Raw genomic sequence first — 18,877 nt, forward strand, 5'->3', positions numbered from 1 at the left:
TCATTGAAATGCGACAAACGTCACAATTCTGCGTCCCTCCATATTTACTGTAAAAACAGTGCGTGCCTTCGTGGTCATGTATTACATCAGGACCTCTTTTGTGCATGTGGGTCACTTCAGGGTCGCATTCAGTTCATACTCAAAACTGACAGAAGTCACATTTAATGTGCAATATGAACAAGCACACACACACACACACAAAAATCGGATTTCACCAAAAAAATCCGAATTGTGCATTAAGACCTGCTGTCTGAACGAGTCCAACTCATTTTCTTAACAGGGCCACTTTCAGTCCAATCTGATCTGAAGTGGCTCATACCAGTAAAACTAGAACATATAAATAATGACAACTCCAAATGTTTCTGCTTTACTGCAAAAATATTAAATATGAAAAGACAGTATTTATATCCACAAACTATCCTTTCAAAAAAAGATGCAAATAACCTGGAAAAAAAAAAAGAAATTTATGAAGAAATACAAGTGCAATTTTAGCTTATTTATACATGTGCGTTACAGATCTACAAAGGCACAAAACATTTAGTAACAGGCAGAATATTGCTAAAATTGCACTTAATTTTGTTTAGACATTCCAGTTTGTTCATATTTGTTCAAGTTATTCACATTTTATTGTTCAAGGATAGTTTGTCAAAGTAAATAATTTCATGACAATATTTTTTTTACATTAAACCAAGAAGAAAATTTAGAGTTGCCATTATTTATAGGTTATTTTGCTGAACTAAACAGAGTTCAACCCCCTTGACTGTTAATATCTTCAGTGTAATTTTTGCACTTTGACGCCCCTGATTTAGAGTCACTATTGTTGTATTTATTTTAAGTGGTTTATTGATTTAAAATGGTGTATCTGGGCAGAATGTCAGAACATTTGGAAGGAAAAAGTTCCTTGGATGCAAGGACGAAATCCAAGACTTTGAAGGTCAAAAGATCAAAGTCCCTGCGATTTCATCCATCCATCCATCCTACTATTTCCCCCAAAATCTCACACAATGAACTTTTAAAAGTCAATTTTATGTGCAATTCATCCACATTAAGGTTCAGTGGACAGTACAAATACACCTTGGAGGGTTTTCTTTAAAATAATAGTGTGTTAAATGGTTTAGGTCACACCAGCGGCAACAGATATAAGGTGCATGCCTTAAAATAAAAACACACTGATGTTTATAGATACAGTGGTGCAAACATTGCACTAACTTGCATGATAAATTATGAACCAATTCAGGAAAACCACAATTTGAGCGATGCAAAGTACGATGACAGATAACAAACAGACAGACGAGTCAAGCAAGCAGGCATCACGCTCCATTTCATTAACACAGAACCTAATCTTAGAGGGTTATATGGGGTGAAATCAGACCCATTGCAAGTATGACGGTGTGTGTGTGTGTGTGTGTGTGTGTGTGTGTGTACTTCCTCTGTATCTAAGAAACCACCATGTTTTCAGTTAAATGTTGATATCGTTGCACAATTTCTAACTGAATTAAAAGGAAGGACGATGGATTTGCACACATGCCTGCCTTTGCACACGTGTACACACACACACACGTACACACACGTACACCCTGCTGGCAGATACTTCCTCTGTGCTATTTTCATCTGCTACTGTGGGCTATGATATTGCAGAGAATACAAGGAGGGAAGCGATGGAAGAGGGAGAAATGAAGAGCTCAGACAGAGAAGGACTGGAATAGTTTGACCTTATTTGGAGTGCTTTCCCTAAACCACCCCCCACCCCACCCCACCCCCAGACACACCACCCCCACCCCCACCCCCTTTCCTCCCTCCCTTCTTCCATGCCACAAGCACACAGTGGTAGCACTCCAACACAAACACACACTGGAGAAGGGTTGTCATCATCGGCCATTCTGTTAGCGCTCTGCGACAGGATACGATGGTGTTTGACAGAAAGAAAAAGCAAACACGGCCTTGAATTTGACCAAAACTACAACACAGCCACTGCAACAAGACACTTACATTTAATATTTTAAGCCTTTTGCAGCATCATTTTTGAACATAATTATTTTTCTTACATTACAGTCGTATATATATGTGGTCAATATTCACTGGTCCTATGCAAATGCTGGTTAGTTACTCGGTTACTTAGTTACTTGTAAGATCTCCAACATCAGAAATGTTGACAAATGTGGACCTTGACACAGAAGAGCCTGACTCTAGCAAAAAGAAATTAAAAGATGGATAAATTAAATGAAAGGTCAAATATTTGCAGAAAATAAGACCTCATAAATTCAAAACCCCTTATTTCTATTTAACTCTTTAATAACTGCAATCTCTCCAGTGCTGCAGTTTGCACTTTACAACATTCAAATTACTGTAACTACTGAACTGTTTGTGCAATCCACAAAATTCAAATGGCATCAGATAGCTGAGATCCTGAGCTTTTCAACATTATGTAACACTTTATGGCAGCAATGTGGGACTTCATTACAAGTAGAAAAGAATACTTCCACACAGGCTGAAAAACACCTGGAAATAAAAAATATGAAGCCATAATATAAACACACAATGTTCGAGACCAAAAAGCATGTTTGCAGAAAAACTTTAAGTAAATAAGTAAAGTAAATTTTATTTATAGAGCACTTTTCACAGACAGAGTCACAAAGTGCTTTATCAATCACTTTATCACTTTCAACTATTATCTCAAAAAAGTTTCATTACGGACATTTACCGTTTTTTTTTTTTTTCTTTTCTACTAAAACACAGTGTTTTTAGCATTCATTATTTAGAATAATGATAATTAATGGCCAGATATTATAAGTTAAGTTCTTCTTGAAAACAAAGATGCAAAACCACTGGCAAAAAAAAAGACATTTTGTGACACTTTTATTGCAAAGAAAACATGGCCTGTTATAATGGCAGTCTTAAAAGGGTTAATGGGGAAAAAATGGAAAGCCGTCAAATTTATCACCCAGTTTTCATCATTAAAAATATAAATATTACATTGTAGTCCTGCAGTAAGTACTCCACTACAAGTAAAAGTCCAGCATACCCAATTTTAATAGTTCCATTGGCAGATTTTTTGGCTTGAATTTAGCAAAAAAATCAAGCAAAAAAAAAATCTGCCAATGGAACAAGTGAAATTGATCTTGGTAAAATTTCTTCAAATAAGATTTTCCAGATCTACTCTCTAAAAATAAGTTCTTATATCTCACTGAAAAATTACTCTTTAGGTGATTATGTTTTATTTTAAGTGTGATGAGATATTTTGACTAGAAATGACAAAAATACACTTGGTAAGATTTAGATTTTTGCAGTGGTTCCATGCTTTACTAAGACTTCCACACAAAATTCCAGACTTTTCAAGGTCTGGAAAAGAGCGGTTCAGACTTTTTAAAAGACTTTCAAGACCTGCACAGGCACCCTGGGCAGCACCGTACAAATATATATGTTTTTGGACTCAGATGACATAACTGCAATCCAAAACCAGTTCATCATAACCAAAGATACGTGGGATTAAACATCAAAGAGTCCAATGTGTCAGTTCAACTGTTGGTGAAAACATAATAACTAACCTGAGGCTAATTAGCTGAAGGTCACATGTACAACCGTTATCAGGTCCAATTCATTTACAGTACGCAATGAACTGATGGCAGCCAATGACAACTCAGTTAAAATGTCAGCTAGAACAGAAAACATGGGACTCAAAACTATGAGGAACAGGTCAGTTTAAATATTGACACTGTCTTTGTGAGTCAAGCTGCTGTGTTCTCATCTCCCCCTTTACTGAAATGAGGCTTCATATTAATAATAGTTCCACAGAAAGAGAGGGAGGGGGTGAGGGGCTGAGGAGGGGGTCAAACCACAACATTTAAAGCATGTGTCTGCATACTTTGGAAAAAAAAACCACTGTGGTGTGATTGTGTCTCATTTAAGTGTCTCCAAGAATAAAACTGCAGGAGACATTAGCACATACAGATATGGCAGCGGAGATAAATATGAGGAAGTGAAGCTCAGGAATGTCATTTATGGAGCATGACTTATCTAATCAGAGTGTGTTGATAGAAGGTTTGATGAATGGACTATTATATAGACTGACCTGTAATCTGGGATTTTCTCTGCTAGACCAAAGTCTCCCACGATGGCCGAGCACACGTTGCCCTCCCAGCGAACCAAGCAGTTCTGCACACAGTAACACACACACACACACACACACACACACACACACACACACACACACATATAAACACATGGAGCAGTTATAGGGTCTACTTCCACTTCTATGGACTACGGATGTAACAATATGAAAATTTCATATCACATGGTTATTGTGACCAAAATTATCACGGTTATCATTATTATCGCGGTATTGTTGAAATTGTGCTCAAAATGTTCAAAAAGTACTAATACACACACTGAAATAATTTAACCAAGTTGTATTTAAAAAATAAAAAAACAAATAAAATAATAGGCACAATGTACCTTCTGTTGGCAAAAACATTCAAATATTAACCCTTAGTGGTCTGAGCCTATTTTGTCTGTTTTTCAGTACTTTTGATTTTGCCTTTATATACTATTAGGGATGTAACGATATGAAAATTTCATATCACATGGTTATTGTGACCAAAATTATCATGGTTATCATTATGATCGCGGTATTGTTGAAATTATGCTCAAAATGTTCAAAAAGTATTAATATACACACTGAAATAATTTAACCAAGTGTTATTTTGGGAAAAAAAAACAAACAACAAGTAAAATAATTGGCACAATGTACCTTCTGTTGGAGAAACATTCAAATATTAACCCTTAGTGGTCTGAGCCTATTTTGTCCATTTTTCAGTACTTTTGATTTTGCCTTTATATACACTATATAAACAAATGTTTACTATACCCATGTTTGGTATCTTTTTTTCTATATCATCTGCCTATTACTTTTTTCACTTTAACCTACTATATCAGCACAAAAGGACAAAAAAAAACAAAACAAAAACCACAAAATATATAAAATCCAATTTGAAAAATGTATATAATTTATCGCATAAATAACACACAGATGCTTAACGAACCTTTTCAAAGACTATAAAAGTGAATATTGGTTCTAAATATTAGGTATAGAAAAATAAAATTGTAATAAATTAAAACTAGGCTCAAATATTTGACATAAAAGCAGATCTTTACATAAGCATTTTCTCCAGAAAATTGCGGTAATCAAACATGGTTATCATGATAATTAGAATTTAAACGGTAATACTAACCGTCTGCAATTTTACCGCGGTTTATCATTATACCGGTAATCGTTACATCTCTATATACTATATAAACAAATGTTTACTACACCCATGTTTGATATCTTTTTTTTTTCAGCACAACTTCATCTATATCATCTGCCTATTATTTTTTCCACTTTATCCTACTATAAAAACATTAAAGGACAGAAATCACAAAAAGAATATAAAATGCGATTTGAAAAATTTATGTAATTCATTGCATAAATAACACAAAGATGCTTAACGAACCTTTTCAAAGACTTTAAAAGTGAATATTGGTTCCAAATATTAGGTATAGAAAATCAAAAAGGTAATAAATTAAAACTATACTCAAATATTTGACATAAAAGCAGATCTTCACATAGGCGGTTTTTCCCCTAAAAGTGCGGTAATCAAACACGGTTATCATGATAATTAGAATTTAAACAGTAATACTAACCGTCGGCAATTTTACCGCGGTTTATCGTTATACCAGTAATAGTTACATCCCTAATATGGACATTTAAAGTTCCAAAACAAAAAACAGCCTGGTACTGTTAAAAAAACCCAGATACATGTATGTAATTCTGTGTGGATGTAGGGAGGGCATTAAAAGAACATCTGTTACTTCATGTTGTCACACTAAATATATTAGAGAACATCTGGATTGTTTAATCTGTAGAGCCAGATGACCCATAATAGGCTGAAATCCTGTGCAGTTACTGTATTTATCTGCTATTCATATACTGTACGGTATATGGGTGCTTCTATGAAACTGGGTTTATTTTGGTACCTGGCACTTTTCCAGCTTTTTAGACCCAATAATAAAAGACAAATGTAGATGCATTTCCCCCCCAGCATGTACCTAATGATGACCTCAGATAAATGCAGAAAAAATGATACTCTTGCTCTGAGCCATCCCAAAATTAATGAGTTTTTAATAAAATATTGGAGCCAAAAATAGGACCAAAATTAAGACAGTAAAAACTACCTAGGTGTCAGTGCATTAGATCTGAAAACATGTCTGTAAATGGTCTTATATACCACTATAAATAAAGGCACTGTGTTAAATTTGATGATCCTAGTGTTTTTTCTAATCTAGACATGCAGGTTTTTCATGAATCTCAATCTCATTCCAGGTTTTGTTTGTAACCCATTGTGTCCACTGGCGTTACACGTGGAACCTGCCCATTTAAACACATATAAATCGCAAATGATATTACAAAAGCGGTCATTTTTGTGACACATTCTCCCTTGCATAATTAGTTTAATTCCCAAAATGTACATCTCAGAGAATAAAAAGATATTTAAAAAAATTGTCACACGTAATTTTTGTGTCCTTTTTACGTGTTACATACAGATTTTTGTATTAAATATAATGTAAAATAATAGAAAAATTTGTTTTATCTGAAAAGTAGTTTCTCTTTTATCTCAGTAAGTGTTTATTTTTAAAATAGACCCAAAATGCTTCAAAATTTGCTTCATAACATTGGTCTACATCTGGTTTGAATTTTTAGCCCCATGTCCTGTTTTTAGGGACCAGTTTCAAGCACCCACATATCGTTTTACTTTTCTTTTAATACATATTCTTGTAGTGTGTTTTATATTTATATATAATTTGAGTATTTAAATTGTGACACTCCACAGTCCAGATGTTTTCTAATATATTTAAACTGCAGAGCCATCCCAAACGTTCCTATTTCAGTAATATTCACTTATAATAAGATGAATTCTTGTGCAGTTACTGTATTTATCTGCAATTCATATACTGTTTTTACAACTGTACATACTCTTATAGTGTTTTATATTTATACACAGTATAATCTGAGTATTTAAATTGTGACACCCCATAATCCAGATGTTTTCTAATACATTTAAACTGCAGAACCATCCCAAACATTTCTATTTCAGTAATAGTAATAACATTTCAGTAATTCTGCTAGTCATATACTGTACACACCGTTTTTACAACTGTACATACTCTTATAGTGTGTTTTATATTTATTTACAGTATAATCTGAGTATTTAAATTGTGACACACCAAAATCCAGATGTTTTCGAATATATTTAAACTGCGGAGCCATCCAAAATTTTCCTATTTCAGTAATATTCACTCATAATAGGCTGAATTCCTGCACAGTTACTGTATTCATATACTATACATACTGTTTTATATGTCCTTTTGTATACGTGTACATATTCTTATAGCATGTTATCTGCGTATTTAAGTTTGCACCTTCTTGGCTGAGAACTTCCTGCCTAAATGTCATTATGCGTACATGTAATGACAGTAAACACTCTTGATTTTCAATGTTGGGAGAAACAAACTACATGTAACAGACTTCCATGTATATAAATTATAAAACTATATGGTCAGTCGAAGCCCGTTGTCCATTCTACTTCCATTCCTCTTCTACCATCAAACCCTTTGGCCCTACCCCCGTCTGTTTTCCCTCCTCGTCCTGTTATTGTGGAACATGCTGTGACTGTTTTTCAGTCGTGCGTGTGCCCTTAACGTGGGCGAACGTATGCACATGGGCTCCTGTGTGTTGTCACCTTGGAGGTGAGGTCCCTGTGGAAGATGCCCTTGCTGTGCAGGTACTGCAGTCCCCGGGCGATATCCAGAGCCAGCCTGAGCCGCACGCTCCACGACAGGTACACGTCACTGCCCAGCAGCTGCTCCAGGTTACCGCCGTTTATGTACTGGACAAGATTCAGCGTTAGTCAGTCTCATGCAAATCCGCAGTTATGAACCAAAACATGTTGCAATGAAAAAAGTCGACTTATCAAGAAAATAAATACATGCTCATCATGTTTCCTAGTTTATACATATTGAATACAATGGCCACGAAGCAACAATTCATGAAAGGAAGAAATATTGCAATAAAATATTACAATGGTGAACATACGTCTTATATTTGCTTAGTATCTACAGGGTTCCTACAGGTTTCTACAAGTTAAATTTAAGACTTTTTAAGACTACTTGGAACAGAATTTTTTTTTTTCTCTCTTGTTTCTTTGTTGTTTGTTTTTTGTCAGTTTGTTTGGTTTTGTTTTAGCTACTTTTTTGTTAATTAGACAATTGTTGTATCCATTCTGTACTGACTGCTTGTCAATATTGGATTTACATTAAAGACTGTCTTCTTTTGGGTAGGGTGGGATTGTGGGAGGGACAAAAAGAAAAATGAAAGAATGAGAGTCTTTTTTGTCACATTGCACTGTCATACTTGTGAAATTACTTCCAATAAAAAAAGTTAATAAAAAAAAAAAAAAAAAAAAAGAACATGACTTAATGTCCATTTCACAGCTGTTCCCTTCTACTCATGTCAACCAGGTCAAGAATGATCTTCATAATCAGGCATTATTAAATTTCCACCTCCTCATACCCATATTTTTGCTTGTGACCTGTCCCTTAAAGTTCCTTAAGTCAGCTTTCTTGGGCGACGTGCGCGACTAATGGCTACACGTGTGTTGGGCTGAATGTTCTGTGATCATTTCCCACCAGGGGCTGCAAAGTTAGTGATCACTGGTTCCTAATTTCAATATAAATTGTCGGGCTGGAACGGGTTGAACTGAGTCGACTAACATTCCTTTCTTTGCCATTTGGACATTTCCCAGACGCATTTAAACACAATAGAGCCAATATAACTTAAGACCCACTATAAGACCTTTTTTTTTTAAACCTCCTAAGACCCAGCTATGGGTTTTCTGTCCACATTTGTGGACAAGAGTTTCACAACTTTATACAAAAAAAAAAAAAAAAGAAAAGAAAACTGTCCACCACAAAGGACATTCCATAAAAATTTTAAAAACTGCATCTGAGAAAACTGTTGCATCATGATGTTTCCAATACAGGCACTTATTTAATAAAAACAAAACAAGCTTGTACTTTGCTGACATTTCCTGGGTCTCAGGAGGTTGAAGTATTAAAGGCAAATTTGTAAATTCAAGACTCTTAAAGGAGTGATATTTGGCTTGGTTTTAAATGGAATTATGCATTTTCAAACATGTCCCTGTGGTCTACATGAACTGTAAATGCTCTGCTTGGGTCTGAATTCTTCATTAATTCAACTCCACAGGTTCATCTTCAACCCTATTTCTGAGTAATGACACCAGAAAGGTCGTTTTGAGCGCTGGCCCTTTAAATGCAAATGAGCCACTTCACACTCCGCCCCCTTCAGGTTGTTGGCTGTGCTACTCTGTCCCATTCAACCAACAACTGAACATTTTAGGTAATCGGCTCGAAGTTTGGACATATTTTCAGTTTTTACTACAGCTGCTGCTGCTGACAAACAATGTCGTACTCTGAGAAGTGTTCGTCAGAAGTCTTGACCTTATATGTGCAAATGTCGTGATGTAACTAGTTATAAAACGTAACAAATTAAGAAGGAATTAAAACAGGTTGTAAAAATCCACTCGATTTTTGCCAAAATGAATATAAAGATAGTTTTGCAGCAGCTGGAGGGTTCAAATTCAAACTTTATGAACTATTCAGGTCCAAATACACAAAGAAATGAACCAAAGACTAACAAAAGTGGGTTTAGACAAATATGACCCCTTTAGGGCTTTTTAAGACCCTGCTGGACCCTGTATCTAGTGGGTAAAAGGCTCCATCTGGTACAAGTTGGATTGCTTTTTCCAAGTCATTTACTGACATTAATGAGTATCTTACCTCTGTGAGCGCATGGAGCTGCCCCTCATGGACACACACTCCGATAAACCTGAAGAAAGAACAGAAGAACAGCATTTAAACCCCCAAACTAATGTTTAAGGTGGAATCTACTCATACACTAGACATTTAAGGGAAAACTTTTGGAATTAAAGAAACCAGAGCAAAGAAAAGAAAACCCTTTCATACCAGTGCCCCTTAAAATGTTAAACAACAAAAACCTCTGAGCTGTAAAAACACACTGAAAATGACAAGTTTGGCCAATATGTGCTGTATGTGTTGTTGGCCAAATGGACCGACTGTATGTGAGTAGGGATGTAACGATTACCGGTATGATGATTAACCGCAGTAAAATACCCAACAGTTAGTATTACCGTTTAAATTCTAATTATCATGATAACCGTGTTTGATTACCGCACTTTGAAAACTAATGGTACTGCACATTTCCTGGAGAAGCAGCAGCACTCCAGGTGCTATTCATCCATCTATCCATCTATCTCTGAAAAAGAAACTCAAACAACTCAAACTTGATATGGAAAATGGTCAAACAGTGTCCATAAGGTGACGTCTTTAATGCACATTTGTATATTTGATTGTTAACATGTTAATATTGTAACGTTTCTGCCAACAGAAAGTACATTGTGACTATTATTTAATTTTCTTTCTTTCGTTATTTTTCAAAATACAACTTGGTTAAATTATTTCAGTGTGTGTATAAGTACTTTTTGAACATTTTGAGCACAATTTCAACAATCTCGCGATAATAATAATAACCGTGATAATTTTGGTCACAATAACCGTGATATGAAATTTTCAAATCGTTACATCCCTATATGTGAGGTTTTCTTTTGTTCCGTGGCACCATTCCTCATGCACACATTTGACCAAAACAGCTTTTCTCCTGACATGATTTTGCAAAGGCTCTATTGCTGTGTCCTGCACTCAGTTATTTCAGAACGACAGTGGATGGTGTAAGGAATGGAGTAGGTCTGTTTAGGACTTGATGGTAAACACACTGATGTAGGACTGAAGATAAGAACTATTAACATTTGAAACTAAGGATTTCATTGGTCAAACATATTTTTGCAGAAATCCACTGAACTAGACGTTCATCTAAATATTTTTTTCACTTGCACAACTTAGTATGTCATACAGTTGAAAAGAAGTTACTAAAGTAGTTACTCTGTGGATAACAAGTTAGTTAAGTACCCAGTTTGTTGTTGTTGTTTTTTTTTTAATTATTTTTTTTCCAACCTTTATTTAACCAGGGGGAAAAAAATCCCATTGAGATTAAGAACCTCTTTTGCAAAGAAATCCTGGCCAAGATGGGCAGCAGCAAATACAACATAAATTTCTTTCTTTCCTCTTTATACATTTTCATTTTTCACTCGTTTGTTTTTTTCTACCTGTCTTTTTTTCTGCACTTTAGGGATGTAACGATTACCGGTATAACGATAAACCGCGATAAAATTCCTGACGGTTAGTTTTACCATTTAAATTCTAATTATCATGATAACCTTGTTTGATTACAGCACTTTCAACACAAACTTGATATGGAAAATGGTCAAACAATGGCTATAAGGTGCCATCTTTAATGCACATTTGTATGTTTGATGTTTACATGTTAATATTTGAATGTTTCTGCCAACAGAAAGTACATTGTGTCCATTATTTTATTTGTTTTTTTGTTGTTGTTTTTCAAAATAGACCTTGGTTATAGTATTTCAGGTTGCGTATATGTACTTTTTGAACATTTTGAGCACATTTCAACAATACCGTGATAATAATGATAACCGTGATATGAAATTTTCATATCATTGCATCCCTACTGCACTTACTTGGCGTATGTTAGAATTGAATACAATGTCTTTATTGTCATTGCACAAGTAGAACGAAATTGAAAAGTGCAATCATCCTAGGTGCCATAAAAAGTATAATTAATGAATATAAGAGAGTATAAAAACTGAAATATAAAAGAAAACCCTGACGGCATAAATATCTAAAAAAAAAAAAAAAAAAACAGCAATGTTGTTGCTGTTAACTGAAATTCCCCCACACTGGGATCGATAAAGTCATATCTTATCTTATTTACAAGCAGATTAAAAAAAAACAAATGCAAATTATGGAGTCAGCCTCAAGAACTCTCAGATTAGATTTAAAAACGCTCAAAGAAATTAACTGTTTCCAGTCATTGCACTTTATGCATGGGATCAGCTGCACAGAGTAAACAAAAGCAGTAAATATGACAAACCCAGTTCTGTACGGGCGTATGGGACAGAACGCAACACATGATCATTTATAAAGAGAGAATAAATATCAGAATTCCTCTTCACATTTACTGTACAAATGTCGAAGGCAGGAGGCCAAGTATGGTCATATATAAAAACATGTACAGATGGCTGATCCTTCTGGTGGACAGAAGGATGGATAAAACCTTCCATAGCCCCAAAGGTCAATCTTATGCAGACAGTTCCTCTACTTTAACGGAGACACTGGAATTAACCCTTTAACGGGCAAGTGACTATTTTTGGTCATTTCCGCAGGCATTAAAAGACAGTGACAGCAACAGTTCCAGTGTCAGGTCCAATGTGGTCTACAGGGTCTGTAAGGTCCACCTCTGCATGAACAGTGAGTGGACCTGCTTTGTTTGGTACCATGAAGTAATGGTACTAATGTAAGGAATGATGTTCAAAGGGACAATGTGGATGTGGACAGGGGTCTGGACCAACACTTATGGTGGTCTAATGTTCTAAAATACATGTTCCTTTCATTTTATATGTGTTTTTCTTGTATTTTTTACTTCTTGGATTTTTTTTTTTTTTTTTACCACTTATGGGTAGGGGTGTAAGAAAATATCGGTTCTGCAATATATCGCGATATTTCATTTCACAATACTGTATCGATATTAAAAAGTACTGCATCGATATTTTAAGATATTTATTTAAATTCAGATATTATGAAGGTTCATTTTAGTTTTTTTGTTTTTCTTTGTTTACATTTTATTTACTATTATTTAACACTCTTTTATTAAATAACACTGGTCAACAACAAATTTATTGTTTCAGTTTTTTGAGCTGATTTAGGATAATTTTGGTGTGCTGAATCCAAAAATCACATTAATTTTGCAGGTCAACTTTCTGAACTGTGCTACATATTGGCTTTTTAACATTTTTGCTTACATTTATGGGCATTTTCACATCATATGATACAAAATTCTTTCATATTTCTTGCAGTAAACGAGTTCTGAAGATTTTACTTTTGCCAATTTATGATTAAAGTTTTTTTTAATATTACAGGAAAATGAAATGGCTTCGACTAGAAGATCTTGCAAAAATAAGCCTGACGTATTCTGCTACATCTGCGGTGAATACACCATTGTACCTAACAGGAACCAAGTCACAAGTTTCATAAAGTTTCATAAACCTATTTTGGGTGAGAACTATATAAAAAAAATCAACTGATAAAGTCACAAAAATGTAATCAATTTTGTGAGAAGATCAAATTTTTCAAAATCAAATTAGCAAAAAAAACCTGACCTGATTGAGAAAAACAGATGTCATTTTTGGATTTAGCGGTGCAAAATGCTCCTAATTCAGTTGAAAAAACCTAGACAACTTGCAAAAAAATTTTTTTGTAGCCCAGTGTAATGTTAGTTCATTTGTTGGGACTGCACAAAAATAATGGTATGATGTTAGTTCTGAACTAATAGAATAAGAACATTTGAACAGGATCTTAAACTGTAATGTCTGTAAAACATAATTTAAGTTTTAACGCAGGAAAATGTTGTGATGTAGCATTAGATCCTGTTCTGATCAAATAAAAATATGTTTAGTATTTGTGCATATTTCTAGCGCAATTCAATTCTTCAAGGAAATAATCATTAAAAAAAAAGAAACAAAAAATTGCCTTTTTAACAGTATGATGATATATTGTATCATGATCCTAGTATTGTGATCTCTATCGTATCACCAGATTCTTACCACTACACACCCCTACTTATAGGTAAGGAACCAAATATGGTGATTTCATTAACCTTGATTTTCTACATAATAAAAAATGTGGAAAAATTTTGCAGAAGTAAAAAAAGGCTCGTTATGTCCTCTAATAACACACTAAGGTTGAAATGTTGAATTTAAGAGTATTTCTATGACTGTCCTGTAAAGGGTTAAGTGGTGTTTAATCTTTGCTGTGAATTTCCGTAGCATGTCATCTGATGCTTTTTTCATGTAAAATCTCAGTTTCAGACATGTTCTTACAGGAAGTATCTGTGGCATAGCAAATGTTTGAGCTGTAAAGGGGTGAAGGTGTGTGTTACCTGAGTATGTTAGGGTGTGAGAGTCGGTTCATGAGCTGGACCTCCCTGAGCATGTTGGCTCTGTTACTGGGCAGGATGTTCATCTTCAAAGCCATCACCTGACCCGATACACGATGCTGCACCTGGATATTAAAAAAAAACAAAAAAAAAAAAAACACAACATTTATACACATACATACACTGTATATTTACACAAAGCACATCACACTATTTTCTCTAGTCATGAGTAACTTTATTTTAAAAAGGGAGGTTAATTCAAGATTCAAAGGTTTTATTATCATGTGTGCAACAAAGAATCAGATTTCCCTGTACAATGAAAATCTGTACTTTGCCGTCTACACTGAATGCCAAGAAAATTTAAGATGTATAAAAATAAAAACAGAAAAATTTAACTAGGAAATTAAAACAAAACAAATGGTGTCAGGCACAACAAACCCCGCCCCTCGCACATATGGTATCTTATTTTGGCATCCATCCAGCTGATGTCATCACGTTTATGCGTGTGCTGATGTCAGCATATCAATTGTCTCTACACATGTGCCAAGTTTGAAGTAAATTGAAACAGAATTGATGTTTTTATAGACAATTGAAATTCCGCCCATTATAAGTAAATAGGAGAAGAAAAAGGATTTTAAAATTTAAAACTTTGACCTACTTTCCCACAAATTTAATGACATCTATTCTGAGTCACTGGCAATCTATAAACTCAAGTTAGTATGAATTCAACCAATAGTTTTGCTGCTACAGACATTTGAAATTTCCCCCATTATAAGTAAATGGGGGAAAAAAAAGATTTTAAAATTCATTTTTTAAAAAAAAATGTGAACTTTGACCCATTGTTCCTAAAATGTAATCACATCTATTCTGGGTCACTGGCAGTCTATAAATCAAATTGGGCCTGAATTCAATGAATAGTTTTGCGGCTAGGGTGTTAACAAACAAACAGAATCCAAAACAACAGCCAAAGTGGTATTTAAGAATGGCATGCAAAAGAGAATGAGCATAAAAATATAAACTACTATTACCAAGCGAAAATATGTTTACATGAATCTGCAATGTATGGGTAATTGTGCAAACCATCAGAAATGCTCAAATATGGATGACCAGAAATTATGCAATATAGGACATGACTAGATGTTTTTTGTCACTGGAGAAATCACCAAATGTTCCATTATTCAGAAAAACAATTACTGAAACTCACAACAGTTGTTCTGGATTCCCTCCTAATTTGACTGGGTCCATTATCAGCTCAAGACCAGCCTTTGCACCAAGCTGCATGAAATCACTGTAATAGTTTTTGCACAATCCTACTAAACAGATACCAGACAATTATGTTCCCTCAATAAAAATATTATGCACTCACAGTATTGCATCAGTATAAATTGCTCATAGTCATTCAAACAAAGTTGCGACATAGTGCAGAGTTCCATTATCACTGGTGTGGATGTGGAAACATTAGCAGGTCGGTTAAGTTTCTTCATTTGTTTTGGCTGCTTCTCTGCCCAAACCTGCTGCTATGGCAATGACTCCCGTCCGGTATGGTAACCATGGAGACGTGACATGCTTCCCCTCTGGCTAAATGTTGGTGTGCATTTGTCCGAGAAGCACTTTGACTTCCATGGAAATGCATAAACAGGGCAGATGAACAGATAATACTGCAAACCGCAGCACTATGCACAAGACATGTGAGCAGGTGATTCTGTGTGTGTGAAGGCAACAATGTTGGAGTTATATTTATGAATTTGTTTTTTTATACACATAGAGGGTACGATTCCCATATTTAGGCTTATTTAAACATATCTTGGGTGAAGTGAAGGAGAATTCTTGATCGCACTTTCTTTGAGAATTCTTTTTTGAGTTTTGAAGGGTTTGATAGAAATAATATATATATATATATAGGAAATTTAGTATTATTGAAAAAAACAATAACAGAAGATAACTGATACTGTGTGTGTGAAGCATGAGTATTATCTTTTGGATAAAACAAACAAACAAACAAACAAAAACACCCATATACTAAACCTGCAGTTCCATTAAAGTACAGTTGAGGTTAGATCCAAACGTTAAACAGCCTCCCCATAAATCCCAAAACAATCACGTTTACAGCCTAGTACAAACAAAGGTTTTGGTCTCTAGCCAGTTTTCTTGTGTTAAAAAGGTATGTATAAAGGTGTGGCTGCTATGAGTGACAGATGGGCGGGTTCCATTTATGTCTTTTGTTAAAGCTTTGTCAGTTAGCCTAGGTAGTTGAAAGCTCCAGACTTGTGTTTAATGTTTTTTTTTCCCCAAATGTTTATTATTATTTTGAGTCCTTCTGTAATTGTAGTTCAGTTACAGTCACAAAACTTTATTTCAAGTTTACTGAGGCTAACTTTATTTATACAGCACATTTAAAACAATGCAAAGTGCCCAAAGTGCTGTACAAATCTGCAGATTCAAATGAAAGATACATTAAAAACTAGTAAAATGAGAATAAATACAAGATATACTAAACTAGGCCTAGTTATATTGTGTTTATGTATAGTATTACCCATCTGTTTAGGACCGCTTTCTCTTTGTGACCACAATTGCATTGTCCAATTTTTAACCTGCCTTTTATTATTTACTCTGTTTTATTGCATGTTTTATATTCTCCTGTTTACTGTACGGTGTCCTTGAGTGCCAAGAAAGGCACCTATATATAAAATAAAATATAATATATAATAAAATGTATTATTATTATTATTAGTGGTATTAATGGCATAATATTGATATTAAAAGGTGGATTAAATTATGTAAAACAGCACTGAAGAAGGTCTAGGTGTGAACTACACGACCCACCACTGTTGTAACCATCACAGTAAAATACAAATGACTTGGTGGTATTTAATAGTGTTAATAGCAGCTAGTACAAGTTTACCAAAAAGTTAAAGACAGTATCCATCTTGTGAGTAAAACTTCTTTAGCTACTGTGGTCATCAGTTCATTTAGTCGGTCAGCTGTCAGTTTAGGTGAACTTGTGCTTCTATTCATCTATTTACTTTTTTGTTTTTAAAAAAGGTACATGGTACAAGGTGTATGTAATATACAGCAGTTTAAATCCAAATTTAAGGAAAAAGTCTAAAAACAACGTAGAGATGAAGGGCTTTGAAGGTCATTTAGTGTTTTCTTAATCATCTTCTTCATCTTACGTGTGCGTGTTTACAACTAATTTCTCTGATATAACTGCAACCATACAATGTAAACATGAAACTGGGGATGGGAGTACATAAGTTTTACTTCTCACTCCCTTTCAGAATACTAGGGTTGTATATTAATTGTGAATTATTGTATATATTCATGTATATTGTGCACTTATAATGATGTATATATACAGGGTTATTCAAAAAGAACTAACAGATTTCGTGACGCATTGCTTCAGTTCTCAACCATCGTCATGGAATGAGTCGGCGACCATTTGAAAGAGGAGTTTTCTAAGTTCTGAATGGCTACCTTGACTTTAAACACTGAATAGCAACAGCGATCAACTCAGTGGATCGTGATATGCTGATATGCATGTGTGAGAAATTCTTTTATCGCACTGATGTTGCCCGTGCTGCAGGCGGTGGACACACTGAACACTTGTAAGACAGGAAATAAAAGTTGATTGTGAGTAGAATAAATACTTGTGACTTGGCTGGAGTTTTCTATTGCTTTTCCTCATCAAATTATTGTGCAATGAAATCGGTTAATTCTTTTTGAATAACCCTGTAATATGTGGATGTATATTATTTCTGTCTTATTGTGAAATTGAAACAAGACTGTATATAGAGTGCACAAGCTGAAAATAAACCAAACAACTACAGCCAAACTAATGTGAATAAAGAAAGAATATTTAAGTTGACTTTAGTGCCACGGAACACAACTGAATGCATTATGTTTATCAAGTATTAAAATTACCCATTTGAAACCATTGTGATATGTAACAGTATGGTCAGTGCAGTGTTTAACTGGTGCATTTGTCCCTTAGCAGTGCTGTCCTGGAGGCGTCGTCCACTTTCTATCATAAATATGTGCATTTTATAGGAGGCGTAAAAATGTCAAAGCAAATAGCACTCCAGCAGCTATTTCACAGGGACTTTAATCCAATATTCAGCTCTGAGCATAACTGAATTACATCAGATAAACAGTATTTCAATAGTGCATTATGTGGTCTGTCAGCTACTTTTACTGACTCATGTGTTATCATTTATAAAGTAGATGGAATTGCTTTGTTAATATAATGGGGTTGTTTAGGAGTGTCGTTAGTAGGGATGCGTTCATACCTCGGTTTTTGGGGCCATGGCTTTGGTATGTGTTTTGTGCGTAAAGAGAACTTTTTTTTTCTCCCAAAATTATGTATTTTATTATGCTTGTCAACAAAAACGGAATTTTACAGTAGGAACAAATTATATCTGTGCTGAACAAAATAACACTTTCTGTATTGAGTAAAACCCTTTCTTATTCCTTGACTACTTGTATACAGTCGTATAAAACAGACACATACACACAAAAGTCCCAAAGGGTTTTTTTTTTTTTTTTTTTTAAATAAACAAGTTCCTGTTCTGCATAGGGATGTAAAAGAAAACCACGGAATGAAAACGCCACGGTTATCTACTGTATGCATTTTCTTATATTTTTTTTAGCAAATCAGTGGTAGCATTAGCTTGGTGAGGG

At 34.6% G+C, this 18,877-nt stretch overlaps 1 protein-coding gene across 1 annotated transcript in view; it reads right to left on the reverse strand.

Moving 5' to 3' along the window:
- tesk1b (testis associated actin remodelling kinase 1b) overlaps positions 1-18,877 on the reverse strand; it is a 56,380-nt gene that overhangs the window by 12,546 nt on the left and 24,957 nt on the right. Inside the window, exons 3-6 of the mRNA XM_030162664.1 lie at positions 14,204-14,325; positions 9,892-9,940; positions 7,776-7,922; positions 4,070-4,152 (exon numbers count right to left, since the gene is read on the reverse strand). Coding sequence (XP_030018524.1) covers positions 4,070-4,152; positions 7,776-7,922; positions 9,892-9,940; positions 14,204-14,325 — 401 coding nt within the window. The remainder of the gene's footprint in view (positions 1-4,069; positions 4,153-7,775; positions 7,923-9,891; positions 9,941-14,203; positions 14,326-18,877) is intronic.

The sequence above is a fragment of the Sphaeramia orbicularis genome, chromosome 18 (genome assembly GCF_902148855.1).
Source record: "Sphaeramia orbicularis chromosome 18, fSphaOr1.1, whole genome shotgun sequence".
In the NCBI taxonomy this organism is placed as follows: Eukaryota; Metazoa; Chordata; class Actinopteri; order Kurtiformes; family Apogonidae; genus Sphaeramia; species Sphaeramia orbicularis.